Source organism: Triticum aestivum, chromosome 2D, assembly GCF_018294505.1.
Source record: "Triticum aestivum cultivar Chinese Spring chromosome 2D, IWGSC CS RefSeq v2.1, whole genome shotgun sequence".
NCBI classification, from domain to species: Eukaryota; Viridiplantae; Streptophyta; class Magnoliopsida; order Poales; family Poaceae; genus Triticum; species Triticum aestivum.
In genome coordinates, this window is record NC_057799.1 from 115,275,360 (window position 1) to 115,295,472 (window position 20,113).

The window sequence follows — 20,113 nt, forward strand, 5'->3', positions numbered from 1 at the left end:
AAAAGGGAGATAATAGGCGCCGGTGCACCGGCCCAAATTTGGGCCGGTCGTACGCTGAGTGTCCGATCCACTCTCTTTTGACCGTTCAGATTGAGCCTTTGTTCTTTCTCATCCCCGTGTTGTCTTCTTCCCCAAAATACACGCCTATCTTCGTACTATGTTAGTTGGGAGAACATGGGCGTTCTCAGAGCTCAGCGAGTCTCGGCCGTCGGATCTTCGTACTATGTTAGTTGGGAGAACATGAGCGTTCTCAGAGCTCAGCGAGTCTCGGTCGTCGTATCGGATTTTTGATGCGTTTTGGGCCGTCTGATCTTGCCACCGGATCACCTCGGCCGTTGGATCCGACCGGAACACTGCTACAATGAATAGTGCAACAACAATCGTGCCACCGCGGGTAATTCCAACGCCCCCCGAAGGGCAGTTTTGTCATTTCACGTCCTGCGGTATAAAAGTGGCCCGCTCCTGTGGAGATGCCCTAGCTGTCGCTCCTCTCTCACTCGTGCCGCTCCTTCTCTTCCTCCCACGCTGCCTCCCTCTCTCCCTCGAAACCCTAACCCGCGCCGCCTCCATGCCCCCCCGCCGGCCGCCACCGGCCGCCGCCGCCGCTCACTCGGGCACCCAGCCACGACCTCACACCGCCCCTCTCCTCTTCCTCCCGCCTCACCTCTCTCTCTCCTTCCAAACCCTAGACCACCTCCCTGCCCCGTCCCCGTCACCGAGGAGGAGCTCGCGCTCGGGGAGGATGAGGAGACGGCCGCCTCCATGGAGCAGCAGAAGGAGGAGGGGCACGCGGCGGCGGCGACCAAGAGGCGCATGGCGCAGCCGACCAAGAAGGCCGGGAACATGGCCACCGGCGACAAGGAGCCCGAGTTCCTCGACGAGCCGTCCTCGCCGACGAGGCCCGCTACAGGGATGGATGAGAGGATCTGAGGTGAGCCCACTCCCTCGCGTTCTCTTGCTTGTACGTCGCAGCCTGTGAGTGCCAGGAAGATGAGGAGGAGGCAGAGAGGGAGATGGTTCCGTTTGTTTACCCGTCTTTTATAATTTGAGATCTCGTTTCGTTGCAGGTCCCCTCTGTCTGTTGACTGTTCGAATTGTGGGCTGACATACACACCACAGTAGTTATTTGTAATTCCATTTGATGGCTGGCAGGTGGATATTCAGGTCAGGAAGCTCTACTGCAACAACAGGGCTGACCCGAAGCTACCAATCAGCATGGAGGATGCCGGACGGAGTGCTGAGGAGTTTGCAATAGCTGAATCAGTATGTCAGTCCACACAATCTGCGTATTTGCTTGCCTCCTCTTTGAATGCATAAAGGAGGAGGATACAGATTGTTGCTCCAATCTCCGATGATGATATCTGGGTTCAGCTAATGGTATCTTGTTGTTTTGCAGAAGGGAGTGCCACTTGTCCATGTTGGTCAGGACACACGCTTGGACTATCGAGTTATTGATGTCCGAACACTAGCAAATCAAGCCATTTTCCGTATGCAGCATCAAGTTGAAAACATTGGTATTTGTTCTTGCCTTTAGGACTGCTGCTATCAGTGATGTGTTGATGGACTGAGTTTGCAGAACTAAACATATCGTGTTATGTAATTTTTTGTGTCGCTTAGCTAAGATATTCTACTTCGACATTGAATTAAACATATCTAATCTGGTGAACCCTTTGAGTAGTTGAGCCAAAGCATGCCATTGGCTGGGCTGCTGAATTGGGATTTCAGTGATCATTTTGGGTGGTTGTTTAGGTGGAGTGTGCCTGAGCAGCCACCGTAGCGGCACTTAGTGGTGGACTGTCGTCGCTTGTTGTATCGTAATGACGTGGACGGACGCTTCTATAATTATATACATGCTTGTGTGTATTATAGAAAAATAAAATCTTTCAGTCTCAACCTATAATCATTTTGTACAAAAAAAGCCTGCACTGTGCTGGACTTTTAAGTTACTTCCAGATACAAATTTATTAAGTGATCTTAATGTGATGCCTGCAGTGCATGCCATACAATTCTGTCTGATTACACTAATGATCAAATTGAGTTTAACATTCTGCATCCAATATTGGATTTATCAAGCCAATGCATATGATTTTACAAAAGTTGTTTTGTGAAGGCTTCAGACATTATTTTCTATGCATTTCTGGAGCATGTGATGTTTTTTTCATGCTTTGAGTCTAAATATTTACCATTGTTCATGTCCTCTACTTCCCTCCACCAGGTGAAAGCAACACCATCGGCGTTCGTCGCCTTCATCCTGGACCTCCCCATGTTGTCTCTGTACTGCCCAACGGTACATCATATGCTTCTCCTCCACGGTCGATTGTTCACTAGGCTGGCCCATGGAAGCACCACCGCTCAGGTCAACGGTTTCACAGACGCTTATGTTTGTTCTTTAGCGTGTGGTTAGTAAATCGACATTTGCTTTGGCAATTAGGGTGGGATGATTTACTTCTGTATCGTCTGGATCATGTTTAGTATTTTTCTTCTAAGATACTTTATTATTCTTTACGTTTGTAATTGCAACAAAGTGAGTTTTGTAGGTTCAGAGAGAAATCTTCTGGATTTTTGGACCACATCTTTATTTTCTTAACAACTCATGACTTACCACATAGTAATTTTGATTTTTCATCTGGATGTTATACTTTACAAGATCTACAATCTGCACACAACTCGTGTTTGCTGTTTAGTCTTGATAGTTCTTGAAACATTCCCATGTTTGTTCTGTTACAGAGCTTCTGATGTCGTATCTATACTCATGCTTAAAAGATACTCCCTCCGTAACCAAATATAAAACGTCTTTGTAGTTCAATTTGAACAGCAAAAACGTATTGTATTTAGTTACAAAGGTAGTACTTGTTTTGGTTGATTGCTTTATGAAGAAAGTTGACCATTTTAGACTGAAGATATGGATTTATGATAGTTTCGAGATGAGAGGAGAAAATGATAAGTTTGGAAAATGATGAAACTTCCAAAAATTATGACAGTTTGCTTCAGCATGTGGTTAGGTTACACTCTTAGGAGATAAATGTTCTTCTGTAATTTTAGTTTCAAGTACTTTTGATTGATAATAAGAAGGATATGTATTTAGGTAATGTTTTCTACTACTATTATTTAGGTGATACAAATCAATATCTTGTTGTCTTTGCTGTGCAGTGGCCTTAGCGCTGGACCACGAGGTTGGATAGGGCAAGCATGTGTATTCTTTAATTATTGGAGGCTTTCATATTCATATATCAATACAAGGCGGGATATGATGCAGGTGCGTGCCTTTATTTTGTTTCTTTATGATCTTCTTCTCTACTTAATGATAGACGCAATGTATAGGGTGAATTTGCTTTCGTGAGAACTGGTATAGCACTGAATCAGGCAAGGTGTGAATAAGTGTGCTTAAATGCTTGCTCTGTTTATGTGTTTACTCCTTACTATGTCGTACAGATCAATTGGCTACCTGTGCATGAATTAAAGCTTTCAGGACATTATTTTGCAGCAATGCATTTTACTGTATGCAGGACAGGCAACCTTAACTAAATTCATTTTTGTTTACTGTAGTTCTTTGTGATTTGAAAGCAACTGGTGACTCAATATCAATCAGTTCACAGAGGGAACTCTTCTCGACCGTGTCGGCGACAGGAACAGGGAAACGCCTGTCCACGGTGCCACCAATGAACAAGGTACACACGAGCTGTCGGTCGCTTATAAATTCCGTACTTCTGTAGTATCAATCTAGGGTTTATCTTAGTGAATCTTACTGTTCTTCGGGTCGTGTATAAAAATGCTGCTCGGTTATCAGTAGTAGCTGCAGGTCTATTGTTGCGAGTCTCCTGGTCTAGTATAACACCCTTCTCAGAGATAATACTCCAGATCTATTGACTATGATTTACTTGTGATATTAATTTTTATTTAGTATGAATATTCACCTAATGAATTTATTAAACGATCTAAATGCCACCTATTCATAGATTAACTTGTGCCACCGTTGATTTTTAATTATTGTGTCATTCTTATTTTGAGGCTGGCCTGGAACATTCTGTTTCCAAATATATTATATTAATAGTTTGGCATCTCATTAAATGACGAGATGGTCAGGCCAAAGGTTGTGCTTAGTGTCGTTCTTGGTAACGTTGGTCTGCTTGATGCAAAATACAAGCACTACAGGAACTACATCGGTGCAATCGTCTTTTTCTGGCTGTTCCTGGCGCACTGTTTAATTAGTCACCTTGCCTCTCTTGCACTTAACATTGTTTAATTAGACTTCTCACTATGATTATCCAGGACTGCTTGCCCTCTTGTTCTGATTAGCCTATCATTAAAGTTGGAAACACCAGAATTGACGCTTGCGCATGAGTGTGTACAGGCTGTCCTTGGGATTTTCTTCTTTGCAAACTCGATTGATTGTTGATACGGTTTCCTAGGCTATTGTTCTTTGTACAACACATGAAGCGATCTGCTCATGTGTGTGACTTAGTCTGATTGTTAGGCTTTAAATTTTCTGCTGGTTTATCTTATAATTCATTGTAGCATTTGATTTTTTTTATCAATTACCATGTCTCAGTTGTAGAACAGAACAGTAAGAGTCTAATAAAACTCTTGCACAACAAAGATTGCCATCCTTTAGTTACCCAGACCTTTGTTTTCGTGGTATAAAACCAACTGCTGTCAACTTTAGTACTCTGGAAAATCATATAACTATTTTGAAATTTCCTATGACACAGGCCGAGACAAGCATCGTAAGGATCCAGTTAGAATGATGACTGATATCTTGTTAAAGCATCTTGGGCTTCACAAGGCCATCTGAGACTCGGGCTCAATGAGAACACGATGAGGTACATGGAGAACTCCAGAAACACTATAGTGAAGGATCTAAACTATGGCAGGCTGAGCAGAATGCAGAAAGACTTTTGCTTATCTAAGACTCAGGATCGATGAGGCATTTGACATGATAAACAAGTGTCAAAGGTTACTTGTATGATCTGAGATACATGAGCTCCTTCTCAGATCAGCTTCATAATGTGATAGCACATGGCTTTCCTCCTACCCGTGCCGTGGATATATTGACAAACGTGACCCTTATGAATATTGAAGTGGTGGCACATAACCTTGAGAGCAGAAGCAATCGTCTGTAGAAGAGGCTGCATGCCATAAAAAGACCGTCTTTAGGCGCAACAGCATGAGATGTTTGCACCAATTGATTTCTTCACACCAAGGCCATGGCGTTGATCATCTATGGACATCACAAATCATCTATTCTAACTCTCGCAAGTACGAGATGATATATGATGCCACCAGCTCCTGTGATGTACCGTGTAAACTACTGTGTGATCTCCCTCTCCTTTTGTGAACACGTCCCCTTCGGCACGTCTATTCATACTTTTGCACTCAATATTTACGTGTATGAATATTGCATCCTTTAATTTACCCTGTATATGAACATTACATCCTTCAAATGTGGTGTACTATATTTTGGTATCCATGGATGATGTCTTGCTTCGATTACATATGAATGTTTCTTCTTTCTTTTATTTTGTTATCCTAATTGAATACGTACGCTAAGCCTAACTTGCTACTAACTTTACCATTACTTGCTTGGGCACATCGTTGGGACCGGCACCCTCGCGCCAAGGCACGTTGCCGATCTAGTGCTGTTGGAGCGACGGAGAGCGCCGCCGGCCACCCTGCTCCCAGCCACACGCACGCCTATGCTGATGACGGTGCGGTTGCAGCCTTCTGGTCGCCGTTCAAATCACTCACCATGGCTACTTCGCCTTGCAGCTCCTGGTCGTGGACGCCTCGCTGCTCCGGCAGCGCCGTTCCTAGCACCGGCTGGCAAAAGGGGTGCAGCTCGCGGCTCCCATGGTTGCAGCACCGGGTTGCGCCGCCCTCGCTGCCCCTCGCTGTCAACGCTCGGCGCACCGGTGCCCGTCCGCCGCCCCTCGGTTGCAGCTCTGGAAGATGCCGTGGCTGATCGTAGCAAATTTCGTGGCCGTTTGTAGCACACATGGACGCCGGTTCCAGCAAAACTCGTCATGCCTTGGCTAGTGCGCATCACCACCACCGCTCGTGGTAGCAGCCGTGGGCAGCGGTTGTAGCAAGGCCATGTGCAGCACCACCACTAGCCGTCGCACGGCCTTGCAGCTTTTCTCAATGCCGGTTCCAGCTTCCAAGACTGCCGGTTCCAGCAAAAATAGCTCGTCGGTGCCGTCACCTCTTCACTTGTAGCAAAGTCGATCACCGTTTGTAGTTTTTGTGATTGCTGGTTGCAGCTCGCCGCGTAGTCGTTTCCAGCATGCCAAGCAGCCGGTTCCAACAAAACTCCATGGCCGGTTTGCATTGTCGCCCCGTGTTAGTAGCAATTCTCCCTGACGGTTCCAGCATCTACCGTTGCTAGCTCTAGCAAAATAAAAGAGGACGGTTGTAGCAAACTGGGAATCGTCGGCTGCTACTCCAACTCCCAGCAATGGCTCGCCACTCGTCCTCCCAGCCCCGCTTGCAGCAAAAAACAAGAAGAAGAAAACAGCGGGAGCAAAAGCTAGAGACGCCAGAGGAGGAGAAGGACGGCGTACAAGTTTCGTTGATTGGGCGGCCACCGAAGGGAATACAAGGAAAGAGACAAAGTGGGCGAAGAAATAGCGAAGGATAAGGTGGGGTCATGCGCGCTGCTAGCCATAAGATCCTGCCCGATCCAACGCGTCCCGCGCGACCGGCCAAAGTTTCGGCCGGTGCGCCGGGTAGAAGCGTTTCCCTAAAAGAAAATAAGGCCCTGTTTGGTTCATACTTCCTAGGACTTTTTTTAGTCCCAACTTATAAGTCCCAAGTCTCTACCTGTTTGGTTCCTGGGACTTATAAGCCTTCATAAGACCATATTACAACTACAAGTCCCTATAAGACTCTCCTTGAGAGTCTTATTTCCCAAATGCCCACTTTAAGTCCCTATAAGTCCCTCCTGTTTGGTTTAGATGGGACTTATAGGGACTTTTTTAAGTCCCTAAACCAATAAGTCCCTGGAAACAAACACCCTCTAAGTCGCTACGCATCGTTCAGAGCTCATACAAGTTGATGATTATTTAGGCCCGGAGGTAGCTATCATCATAGAGTGTAAACAGCTTATGATGGACTTTGCTTCCATATCCTTCAAACATTGCTATAGAGAGGCCAATCAGGTGGCAGATGAATTAGCAAAAAACTCTTTTACTACTAGATCCTCTAGTTCTTGGGATGATGAGATTCCTGATTTTATTTTTCAGCTGCTTGTAAATGACATGTCTATTATTTGGGAAATAAAATCTATTTGCGGTCAAAAAACACAAATAAGTCGCAACTCACCGTTCACGGGCTCATAGCCAGTCTTATCGGCAGGGCAGCAACGCCCTCGACCCACACATACACACAAAGCCTATAATAAACCTGACCGAAGCAACATGCACCAATCCAACCAAAAGCAATCGGATCTATTCTCCTTCTCATACCGTCTGTTTCCTACCTGCCGAGACATACAAGAGCTAGCAAGAGCATGGCCATGGCGCCGTCCTCGAAGCCGGCCAAGACGACGCCGCACATCCTGCTGCTCCCCTACCCGGCGCAGGGCCACGTGAACCCGTTCCTTCGTCTGGCCAAGGCCCAGCACGCGCGGGGATTCCACGTCACCTTCGTCCACACGGAGCACAACCAAGGCCGCCTCCTCCGCTCCCGCGGCCTCGGCGCCGTCACGGGCGCCGCCGACGGCTTCCGGTTCGAGACGATCCCCGACGGGCTCCCCCGTTCCGAGCACGACGCTACGCAGGACATCTGGGCGCTCTGCGAGGCCACGCGCCGGGCGTGTCCTGCCCACCTCAGGGAGCTCGTCGAGCGGCTCGGGAGGACGGAGGGGGTCCCGCCGGTCACCTGCGTCATCGCCGACGGCGCCATGGGGTTCGCGGTGCACGCGGCCAAGGACATGGGGCTGCCGGCCTACCTCTTCTTCACCCCCAGCGCCTGCGGCTTCTTGTGCTACCTCAACTTCGATCAGCTTGTCAAGCGAGGATACGTGCCATTCAAAGGTAAACTCTATTAATCATATCACCTGTTCTAATCTGTAGCCATCATCATGGAGCATAGTATCACGTCTACTTAGTAGTACTCTCTCTGAAATTGAAAAGCCTACTAGCTAGATCAGAGATGGTTTATAGAGGGAGTACAACATAAGAAATTGAGAAAGCCTACTCTTTTTTTTTTAATGGAGGCGTATCCCCGACTTCTGCATCATAATAATGCATGCAGCCATCTTAATTGAAAAGCCTACTAGCTACTCTAGATCAGAGATGGTTTTTCACCCGTGCCCACTTCAATCTTCGCTGTTGGTCATCGAGCAAAAAGACAAAGAAAAGGTCATGTTTCAAAGATGAACCATTTAACTCGGCTTTCATTGGATATTGGTACCTAGTAGCTAATTAATGTATTTTGTCATAGACTTCCGACGTTTCAGTCACCTAGTATACGATAGTGACAACAACAGGAGAATGAAACTCTTTGGTCAGCTACTTCAGAAAGATAATGTATAAATATAACGCTATAGCCTTTTATATTTCACACCGAATCAAGTTATGTGTAAAATAACCTTAAGTGGGCCGAAAGGTAACGCTATAGCTGATTGGTTACTCGAGGAGACCAACAATCCCTCCATTTCTATTCAGTTCACATATGAGTCAAAACTTCGATCAAGTTATATGCTATTTTTTATTTATATCTAAAACTTCGGATGTCTGAGAAACTTTTAAAAATTGCACTATTTACGCCTGATTTTGTCATTTTTTCCACGAGCTCCTTGAATGTCTAAACTTCACAAAATTTGCACAGAGTTCACGCACAGGAGCATCTTGCACCACCAAAAAAAAGATTTTTTTTGAACTTTTTTTTTAATTTCAAATTGAGATACTGTTCACCGGGCTCATCTGAACCCGGGCTCTGGGTTGAATTATCGCCACTATAACTACTAGGAAAACACCACTAGTCTTCTAGCTCTAAGCTTTTTTTTATCCTTAAATTTTAAGGGTCCACAATCACTGGTTAAATCAATAAACTTTTGTAGTATGAAAAATGTACACTTAGCAAGCCATTAGTCCCTTTATCATTTGTCATGTGTACACTGGTGGCAGTACATGCACTTTCACCTTGCGCCACCAAAAGTTCCAATATTTCAAATTGATAACACAATAAATCTTAATACATATATAAAAAATAGTTAGCGGTAGAGATGGCCAATATTCATACTTGAATGCCAAGTGGTAGAGAATAAAATTTCATACAATTCCGTTGTTGTCTCTTCCGTGGAACCCACTTGCTTTTACAAAGAACGGGCTACTATTAGAGCATCACTAGTAGTACCCTCAAACCCTTATAAATAACTGCTTTTTTACAGTTTGCGAGCGAAAAAACGCGTAGACTAGAATCCCTTAACCCTCAAACCCTCAAACCCTAAAAAAAATTAAGGGTCCAACCCTCAACCCCCTCCTAACCTGTAGAAGTGAGGGTTGGGGAGCGAAAACTACCCCAACCCGCACCCGTGTTCCGGCTGAGCGCGGGAGGGAGTTTTCCCCGTCCCCAACCTCCCGCCCGCGCCCACCCGAGCCGCCGGCCGCCCCCCGCCTCCCCTCAACGCGCGAGGCCGCTGTAGCTGCGCCGCAGTCCTCGCCGCCGGATCCGCCGTTCCCCGCCGCCTCCCGCCCCGCGCAGTAGCCAGAGGAGCCGCGCGCCCCGCCCCACGGCCGCCCGCTACTAAGATGAAGCCTGGACCACTTTGCTAGTTTGGACTAAAAGTTAAAGGGTGTGATCATATCTCAGTCGATTGAGACTTAAACAAGTCTCAATTAAGTGGCACAACATATAAAAAAGAAGATTAAAAAGAATTTCAAATCTTCATGTAAGATCTCACGAATGTAGCATCGACTGAGACTTGGTTAAGTCTAAGACGACTTAGTGAAGACTCGGTTGATGCTACATGAAGATTCGTGCAAGAAACAAATTTGGATATTTTCTTCTTTCTTTTCTATGTCTATCGTTTGACTGAGACTTGATTAAATCTCAGTCGAGTGAGATCTCGCCACGCCCTAAAAAAATAAGTCGCAACTCACCATTCAGAAGCTCATAGCCAGTCTTATCGGCAGGGTAGCAACGCCATCGACCCACACATACACTATAGTACACCTGACCGAAGCAATCGGATCTATTCTCCTTCTCATACTGTATGTTTCCAACGTACTCAAACATACAAGAGCCAGCTGAGCATGGCGATGGCGCCGTCCTCGAAGCCGGCCAAGACGACGCCGCACATCCTGCTGCTCCCCTACCCGGCGCAGGGCCACGTCAACCCGTTTCTTCGTCTGGCCAAGGCCCTGCACGCGCGGGGGCTCCACGTCACCTTCGTCCACACGGAGCACAACCACGGCCGCCTCCTCCGCTCTCGCGGTCTCGGCGCCGTCACGGGCGCCGCCGACGGCTTCCGGTTTGAGACGATCCCCGACGGGCTCCCCCGCTCCGACCACGACGCCACGCAGGACATCTGGGCGCTCTGTGAGGCCACGCGCCGGGCGTGTCCTGGCCACCTCAGGGAGCTCGTTGAGAGGCTCGGGAGGACGGAGGGAGTCCCGCCGGTCACCTGCGTCGTCACCGACGGCGCCATGGGATTCGCGGTGCACGCGGCCAAGGAGATGGGGCTGCCGGCATACCTCTTCTTCACCCCCAGCGCCTGCGGCTTCTTGTGCTACCTCAACTTCGATCAGCTTGTCAAGCGGGGATACGTGCCATTCAAAGGTAATAAACTGTGTTAAAATCATATAGTAAAGGGAAGTGTTTACGCGCGGTGCGCCGGCGGAACGCTCGGGCCGGTCACTTTCGCCTCACTGGCGCTAGCCACCAAGAAGGCAACACGTGTACCTTATTCTCTCCCCAACGCCCCGTCCACTCATTCCCGCAAAGTTCTTTCCTAGCTCAGCCTACACGGTACCCATTATCCGTAACGTTGGGCACGCCGTGGAGATCTATGCTACAACTACTATCAGCAGCAGTATTCCCTGTAGCCACAGTGATTTGGCTGAAAAGGCATAGCTACATGAACAGTAACAAGATTCCCTTGTAGGTCCTGCACCTGTCGATCCTGTCATTGTTTGCTGGTTCTGTCACTGTAGCCATGTGACATGGACCGCATGCTGTCTCCTCTCTTGTTTCTTCACGCACGTGGGTGAGAGAGGGGAAAGGTGAGGAGAGAGATAGAGTATTTCTTTTTGTGAGCATGTGTAAGAAGAGAGAAGAGAAAAGGCACAGAGAGAAGAAAAGAAATTTGAGGACGAGAGAGAAGATTATTCTCATTTGTGAAAGAGGTTGGGAGATAAAAGAGAGAAAAGAACTACTGTCTTCCATTGGAGAAAAACCAGCTACGGTGTATCATGAGAGATAACGAACGGGGAAAATCTTAGTAGGAGAGAGACTGAGAGAGGAGAATGAGAGAGAGAAAATAACGTGTTTTGTCAAAGAGAGAACATGTGAGAGAGTTTGTGGACAAAATCCTCCACCATGTCTGGTCTAAGAAGTCAGGACACATGCATGTCACATCATGTCACCCACAGTAGCCGAATTTGGTAGGCTTCGCGACAGATAATTAAGCTTAAGCGGCTAGCGCCAACAGCAGTGTGCACACATCCACTTGAAACATGGGTACCAGTGGATGGCTGTGATAATGGGTACCGTGTAGCCCCAGCTAGGAAAAACCGCTCTCCCTTCTTCCTCGCAATCGCCTAGGCAGGAAACTCCATGGATCCAGGCCGGCCATCAGCTCCTGCCTCCTGTGTTGTTCGTGCGCCCCTCCGGGGACAACGCTGCTGTGCCGTTTCCATGGCTGCGCTCATCGCCATGGCCGCGCCGTCGACTGATGGCCGCGGAGGAATCGCGGGGAGGATACGAGGAGGCGCAGGCCATGGCGGCGCGCACGAGCGAGGATGGGCATTGCGCAGGTATCTCGGCCACTGCGTCGTCAGGCACCTCTCGGAACGGCGCCACAACGGTGATGGCCATGGGCGGGCGTCGGAGCTCAGCGGAGCAGTAGCACCAGCTATGAAATGGATGTAGAAAATTCCATCACCGGTTGTAGCAAACATCGACTATGGTTGCAGCAAAACTGCATCATCATCGGCGCGGAGGTCGCAACTAGACAAGAAGTTCGAAGCTTTTTTCAATGCCGGTTGTAGCTTTCGTAACCACCGGTTGCAGCTTTTCATTTGTCATCCACGGACGGTGAGCAAGGTGACCGCGAGCTGCGAGGATGGCGGCGCTGTCCTGAAAGAACATTGTAAATGTCGTGTTTTTTGTTGCATGCTACAACCGGTGTCACATTTTGCTACCACCGGCACACCGCTCAGCTACAACCGGCTTCGTCGCGTGCTGCATGCTACGCCGGTGGTCGTTGTGCGAGCGACGTTTTTGCTCCAACCGTACCTGTTTTTTGCTACAACCTGCGAGAATTTTTGCTACATCCGTTTAGATGGCGTTCATTGGCAGTCGTCGTCGTTCGTACAACCCGTGCACGAGCGCCCACGGGTGGAAAAAAGCTTCAGTCGGCGTGAATAAAAGCTTCAATCAGCATGGAAAAAAGCTTCAACTGGATGCGAGCATAGCAGCGGCCATGAAGTTTTTTGCTACAATCGTGACCACGTTTTGCTACGACCAAAATTGAAAATTGTTCCCATGACGGTAGCCGTGTTTTTGGGACCTGCACGGTGAGCTACAACCGGCAGCTATCGGCCACAATGTTTTTTGCTACAAGCATGTCTCCGTTTTGCTTCGACCAGCCATGAAAAAGCTTCAATTGGGTGCGGAGGCGGAGGCGGCGTGGTGGGGCTCGATCCACGACGGCAGCGACTTGCGCGGAGGGCGTTGACAAGCACGACGGGGAGGGGGAGGGGAGGAGGGGGGGGGGGGGGCGGCGCAACGCTTGGAGCGGTGGGCGCGGCAGGAGGCGCGGCGCGACGCGGGGAAGAAGAAGGTAAGGGGGAACCATTTTCTTCGGCAGGATCTAACGGCCCACGCGCGCGGATCCAATGGTTGCGGTGCGATCGGCAGCAGTTGGGCCGGCGCACCGGCGCAGATCGTTGCCCTATAGTAAATCACCTGTTCTAAGCCTAGCTATCACATCTATTAGTATTAAAAATACTCTTATATTATGAGACGGAAGGAGTACTTAATTACAAAGGACATAAGAAATTAAAGGACATATAAGAAACTGAAAAGCCTACTGGCTACTCCTAGATCAGATATGGTTTTTCATCCGTGCTCAGTTCAATCTTCGCCGGTGGTCATCGAGCAAAAAGACAAAGGAAAGGTCATGTTTCAAAGACGAACCATTTTACTCGGCTTTCATTGGTACCTAGCTAATTAATGTATTTCGTCACAGACTTCCGACGTTTCAGTCACCTATACGATAGTGACAACAACAGGAGAATCAAACTCTGTGGTCAGCTACTTCAAAAAGATAATGTATAAATATAAGGCTATAGCTTTTTATATTTCGCACCGAATCTAGTCATGTACTCATGTGTAAAATAACCTTAAGTGGGCCGAAAGGTAACTCGTTTGAACGTCCTAGGTAGCTGATTGGTTACTCGACGAGACCAACAATCCCTCCATTTTTATTCAGTTCACATATTGAGTCAAAACTTTGATCAAGTTATATTTCTAAAAATCATATTAATACCATTAGATTCATAATTGAAAATATTCACATATATTTGTTATTGTAAATGACTAGATGTTTATATTGTTTTATTATAAACTTGCTCAAACTTTATTCAGGTTGACCAAAAACAAAGCTAATATGCAGAGTTAATAAAACAGTGGGAGTTTTATTAACACGCCCCAAAGACCAAAGTGGTTGGGTCCTATTTATAGCTACCACACAACAAAAAATGAATCGTTATGCTTCAAGATTACTGAAACAGCGTGATTAAAACTAGAATAACTGAGATTCAAATCTTAGTAATGACATCTGAGGCTCTTATATGCACACATCACAAGCCATTTTTTTACCGAAAAAGAACACAACCATTTACAAAACCATATCCTAGTAATGTTAACCTAAGACTCGACACAACAAAGAATTCAAAGTATAATTCACCCAGTCTAATAGAGTCTCAAACTAGACACATCAGAATCAAACCTGCAACTCGCACACTCAAAGAGTGCACAAGTCCAGAATAAAATACCGATGACCACAAAAAAGACAGTAGGATCGAGAACAAAGACACATGACTTGGCCAACAACAATAGAGGATCCTAGAAGCACCGGCTTCAGAGGTGTGACACCCTAGGGCATGCCCTCAATGACACAGTTTGCTGATATATGTTTCACACCTCTCTCCATCAATTCAGACTTTTGGAAGAGCTCGTAGACCCATGAATTCGGTATTGTACAAAGCCAAGAGGTCTCGCGTTCAAGACCATACCACTACATTGATCCCATGTCTAAGGTCTAAAAAAGGCTAGACGTGAGCGGGAATGTTGAAATATGTTGACCGCATCTCACATCAAATCGTACTTTTGGATGAACTGGCTGGAGCACGAATACAAATACGGTTCCGTTATACTTTGACGCATAGTCTATTCCCGATACCACTTGCTTGAAAGATGTATATCACCAATGATCACTAATTTCTTAGTTCTTTAATAGAACAACTACAAGATTCGTCCACCATCGAAAGTATCTTATCCCTCTCCATAATGTGGTTTGTCCTATATTCGGTGTGCTTCTATATACCACTATAACTACTAGGAAAACACCACTAGTCTTCTAGCTCTAAGCTTTTTTCGATCCTTAAATTTTTAAGGGCCCACAATCATTGGTTAAACCAATAAACTTTTGTAGTATGAACATGTGTACACTTAGTAAGCCATTAGTCCCTTTATCATTTGTCATGTGTACACTAGTGGCACTAGATGCACTTTCACCTTGCGCCGCCAAAAGTTCCAAAATTTCAAATTGATAACCCGATAAATCTTAATACCGATATAAAATAGTTAGGGATAGAGATGGTCAATATTCATACTTGACTGCCAAGTGGTAGAGAATAAAATTTCAAACAATTTCGTTGCTGTCTCTTCCCTGCAACCCACTTGCTTTTACAAAGAACGAGCTACTATTAGAGCTTACACAGTCGGATTTCATTTACTCCCTTTGTTGCTCCGGTCGTGATGGAATATTCTATAGTCGTTGAGTGACTCAACATAACACCATTATTATCATCCCCTTTATTAGTAAAGATATTCAAACTATCTATTGATCCTTGCATTGAGCTAGGATATTGATAAGTAGACACGAACGTAATGAAAATAAAGTTAGGCAACTAGATAATTTAGCAAATAAGTGGTAGATGGTCAGCCATTAGAAACATCAAGAGAAAATTGAAAGATGATTAGTATTTGTCCTTTTATTGTATCGGATAGAACTTCAGCTATACATCTATAATAATGGAACCGACATGGTAAGATCTGGTAACTATCAGAACTGGAAACCAAAATGTCTTCAAACATACAAAGATCTCATCACAAAGAGCCCGACAGTGCAAATAGAAACGGCAAAATTTTGGCGACAATAATGGTGCATGTGGGGTAAATATCAAACCGTGGTTCTAGTTTATGGAGTATAGTGCATACGTGCAATATTGGGGGATGTCTCGCTTAGAGAGGTGTGATCATGTGAGGAGCAATTCACTCTTGTTGACATTTTGATCGCTTATTGAACCATGGGTGGGTTGATTTATGAATTGCAAAGTGACCCGCTCGAGAGTACCATCCTTTAGGGTTTGAACCTAATTACACATATATTGTTCTAGAAGTTTACTTGCACATAAATTTGTTATGTCATTTCTAAAGAGGATATTCCACACACGCACACGCACACGCACACGCACACGCGCGCGCGCGCACACACACACACACACACACACACACAATCTAGGGATTAGCTTACTTAAGTGAGTGAAATATTGTGAGTTTGGACTGCAAAATTATATTTTCATCCCCAACGGGGTATTTTGTAACAGAAAAAAGGAATTATATTCATAATTTCGTTCAAAATGTCGCCGAAGTTAAGGCAATAGTGTCATCCATCTTAAACTGAAAAAGAATTATGTACACTGGAATATTGATTTCAGGGGATATACATTGGAACTTTCTTCTAATTAACATACATTCGCACAGATGAGAGCTGCTTCACCAATGGGTACCTGGACACCCCCGTGGACTGGATCACTGGCATGATCAGTAACCTCCGCCTACGTGACTTCCCGACGTTCATCCGCACCACTGACGCTGACGATGTGATGCTGACCATCAACATCAAGCAATGCGAGCTCGACGCCCCCGCCGCTGACGGTATCCTCCTCAACACCTACGACGACCTCGAGCGCGCCGCGCTGGACGCCATCCGCGAGCGCCTGCCCAACACCTTCGTCGTCGGGCCCCTCGGCCCAGAGGTCTCGCCGCCATCGTACCTCCCCTTCCTCACCTCGAGCTTGTGGAAGGAGGACGGCCGGTGCATCGCGTGGCTAGACGCGCAGGCGGCGGACGGCTCCGTGATGTACGTCAACTTCGGGAGCATCACGGTCATGACGAGGGACCAGATGGTGGAGTTCGCTCGGGGGCTGGCCGACGCCGGCAGCCCGTTCCTGTGGGTTGTCCGGCCCGACATGGTGCGCGACGGCGGCGATGATGATGGCAAGGTGCCGGTGCCGGATGGGTTCGCGGAGGAGGTCGCGGGACGAGGGCTGATGGTGGGGTGGTGCGACCAGGAGGCGGTGCTGGGCCACCGCGCGACCGGGGGTTTCCTGAGCCACTGCGGTTGGAACTCGACGTTGGAGAGCCTGTGCGCTGGCGTGCCGATGTTGTGTTGGCCCTTCTTCTCAGAGCAGGTGACCAACTGCCGGTACGCGTGCGAGGAGTGGGGTGTGGGCGTCCAGATGCCGCGCGAGGCCGGGCGGGGAAAGGTTGAGGCTGCCGTGAGGGAGCTAATGGGCGATGGGGATAAGGCGGTGGCAATGAGGAGGAAGGCAGCGGAGTGGAAGGAGAAGGCCGTGAGGGCGGTCGCGGCGGGTGGGTCCTCGCAACGGGACCTTGAAAGGTTCGTCGACGAAATTGCGCACGTCAAGGGCTAGAGGACTCATGTCATGCATCTGGTGTGTTCTTGCTTCGATTTGACCTTTGGTGAATGGTTTATGTGAAGATATTGTTTCAACTTGTCTTGTAAACTGCAAATAAACTTTTGGATTCACATTGAACTTGGGGCAATATATAAGTTTTGTTCGGCATAGAAAGTTGGTTCAGGTTCTTCGATGTTAGTCTATTTTAGGACGAGCTTGCAAAGTTTCATGAAATCACGTTTGTGGAAGTCGTGGCAAATAAAATCAATACTCTGAGAATGCTACTTTCAAAAGTATTTTGGAGCACTGATTTTTTTTTTTCATGACTTCCACAAATGTGATTTTGTGATGAAATTTTGCAAACTCTTAGAACATTTGTCAACCGATAAAAAAAATTCAGATTTTTTTGAACATTTTGAGAATGTGTTTCGAGATACTGTTCATCCCGAGCTCATTTGAGCTCGCGTGTAGAAAGAGACTTTCGCCTTGTGAGGTCCATTTCTCTGTTGACCTGGTTCAATATGGAAGTGCAGCTGAAGTTTGAAGTCTGATACATTCCCCCTCAACCAAAACTTATCTAAAACCAATCATTCACTATCCATCTTGAGTCACACTGCACCTCAAGACGATGGTGGAAAACTTTTCGAAGATCATGCATGCTCCCATTTTCAAGCTTCAGTGTTGACGTTCACCTTTGGTCAGCTGATAGGCCAAGTTGGGCCGAGCGACCAAGAAGCATATGCAAGGCCATCTGGCCCCTGCTGTTTCCAAGAGCTAAAGTTTACTGCACCAAACACCATTTACACACACGCATTCCATTAGCTAGCCGGCTACGGATGGATCATGCGTGCACTCGTTAAAGTTACCCGCATGCGTGTATATATATGCATGCACCCAAATTAGTGTCCTCCTACCATGTACTAGTAAGTGTGAGTGCAACTACCATGGAAAGCAGCTGGGGTGTCGGTGGCGTCGTTTGCCATCTCCAGTGCGAGATCAGCTCCGTCGAGGTCACGGGACTCGGCTGCACCGGTGCGCTCTTCCTCCGGTGCCACGTCCCCGCGGGCGGCGGCAGGACGATCCAGATCGACAGCCAAAGCGCCGAGGCCGAGCGCCGCGCCGGCGACCGATCCACATCGACCGACGTGGTCTCGTGGCGCGACGTGGCGTCGCTGGCGTGCGACGGCTCGCCGGCGTGCGTGCGGGAGCTCGCGGACACGAGGAGCGTGGTGTTCGAGGTGCGGAGGAGGCAGAAGAAGATCATGGGGCGCGCCGGGTCGTCGGAGCTGCTTGGCCGCGCCGAGGTTGCATGGAGGGACGTCGGTGTCCCGGCGGTGGAGCGGCGAGTCGCGCTTGCCGTGTCCGGCCGGAGCAAAGGCGGGGCAGCCCGGAACGATCCCGCGCCGGTGATGTCGGTGAGGATGAGCGTGCGCGTGTTGGAGACGACTGCGCCCGTCCGCCGGAACGTGGACTCGCAGCGGGAGACTTGTGGGTGCGAGTGGAGCGCCGGCGGGAGCGACGATGTGTACGGAGTGGCTGCGTGCGGCATCGCAGATGACGCGGGCGAGTAGTTCGGTGTTCGGGAGTAATCCTAAAATTCCAGAAGTTTATCCCTATCATATTTTCTTCAAGATACCTTCAGGGAAATGACGTAATACCCCATAATGTATAGTATTTGTTTCACGCAATTTATCGAACATCTACAATGCACACGCATATAGTCCACAATCACAAGTTTTTACATTGCGTAAGCAAGCTAGAGATGCCCGTTCCCAAATTCCTGATCAAGTTATAAGAAATTTCACAAGTTTCTACAACAAAAAACTACACTTAAAATATGGGGGTGAAGAACCAACCGGAGGGATGGAGGACATACCTGCAACATTCAGCAGGCCATCACCGTGAAGCGGTGGCGGCAGTGCTAGGAAAACCTTGTTATATCAAGCTTTACATACAAATTAAGCATGAACGAAAAAAAATCCATACTTTATTGCAAAACAAATTTATGCTATCAACTTTTTGTGATCATACATACTTTGGTATGTATGCATAATAACATCAATGCTATAGTTCTTAAAAAAAGTAGCATCATTAAATGTTTGTGGTGTCCATTTTGTGATTGCCTTGAAGAATTTATCTATTTACTGAACCAAAAACCTAGCAAAAAGGACCCCAATATCCAACGAACGTTTGCTGGGAGGGTTGACATTTGCGAATGATTTGATGGCGATTTTTGTTGGCCGAGCATGGCAATTTTAGTTAGTGAGCATGCAACTCCGTTGTAGTTCTGTTTTTAGCCAGAATCACCATGCTTGCAAATTAAAATTGCATCCTCACGACAGGTAAAGTTGCCATCAAAATGTTCTTAATTGTCATCCCTCCCACCAAAAACACTATTGCTAAGAAAATGAGATCCAATTCTTTCTATTTTTTGGATTTTTCCTAGGTGTTTTAGAAATTGTTGACTCGGTCAAAATCGGGTGATTCAATTTTATATTGAAGACCTCAATTTACTGTAAAGCCTTCAAACAGGGAGCATAGTGTATTTATAGATAGATAGATACTCCCCCCATCCCAAAATATAAGAACGTTTTTGACACTAGCATAGTATAAAAACGTTCTTATATTTTGGAATGGAGGGAGTAGATTGCACCATTTGGTAGGAACTTTTGAATTTCAGCATGCCTTACATTGTTTGGTGGGAACTTTTTTGAACAAAAAATGTGAGATCATTGCTTACCATTATCATTTCATCATTAGCAGCCCATATACATCAACTATAGATGGCTGATGTCTTAAGTTGTAGAGGTCGAACTTGTGTTCTGTTTGATTTACATCATTTTTATTTTTATTTTTTTATCATCTGATTTTGAATTGGATTTTATACATTTCTCTGGTGTATTATATCAATAATTTATTTTTTATTTTCACAATTCTTTAATGTTTTTAAGTAAAAACGATCA

At 46.8% G+C, this 20,113-nt stretch overlaps 3 protein-coding genes across 6 annotated transcripts; all 3 read left to right on the top strand.

Moving 5' to 3' along the window:
* Window positions 1–491: 491 nt before the first annotated feature.
* Window positions 492–5,441, top strand: LOC123048991 (uncharacterized). Of its 3 annotated transcripts, none has more exons than XR_006423419.1 (7): window positions 492–931; window positions 1,068–1,263; window positions 1,397–1,514; window positions 2,216–2,356; window positions 3,151–3,256; window positions 3,547–3,668; window positions 4,710–5,441. XR_006423419.1 is itself a non-coding variant. In XM_044472003.1 (3 exons), exons 1-3 carry the CDS (start codon window positions 569–571, stop codon window positions 1,532–1,534), a joined length of 612 nt encoding a protein of 203 aa, XP_044327938.1. In that variant the 5' UTR covers window positions 492–568; the 3' UTR covers window positions 1,535–1,603. The 3 variants fall into 3 exon arrangements, 1 of the variants encoding a protein (XP_044327938.1); XR_006423418.1 differs by having other exon boundaries at window positions 1,153–1,263; XM_044472003.1 differs by lacking the exons at window positions 2,216–2,356; window positions 3,151–3,256; window positions 3,547–3,668; window positions 4,710–5,441 and having other exon boundaries at window positions 1,153–1,263; window positions 1,397–1,603.
* Window positions 5,442–7,401: 1,960 nt separating this feature from the next.
* Window positions 7,402–17,320, top strand: LOC123052026 (UDP-glycosyltransferase 85A2). 2 transcript variants are annotated; one of them, XM_044475066.1, is made up of 2 exons: window positions 7,402–8,030; window positions 16,213–17,320. In XM_044475066.1, exons 1-2 carry the CDS (start codon window positions 7,505–7,507, stop codon window positions 17,163–17,165), a joined length of 1,479 nt encoding a protein of 492 aa, XP_044331001.1. In that variant the 5' UTR covers window positions 7,402–7,504; the 3' UTR covers window positions 17,166–17,320. The 2 variants fall into 2 exon arrangements, with proteins under 2 accessions (XP_044331001.1, XP_044331000.1); XM_044475065.1 differs by lacking the exon at window positions 7,402–8,030 and adding an exon at window positions 9,851–10,779.
* Window positions 17,321–18,058: 738 nt separating this feature from the next.
* On the top strand, window positions 18,059–18,847 carry LOC123048992 (uncharacterized). Its single transcript, XM_044472004.1, has one exon. It carries the CDS (start codon window positions 18,095–18,097, stop codon window positions 18,719–18,721), a length of 627 nt encoding a protein of 208 aa, XP_044327939.1. The 5' UTR covers window positions 18,059–18,094; the 3' UTR covers window positions 18,722–18,847.
* The last annotated feature ends 1,266 nt before the right edge of the window (window positions 18,848–20,113 follow it).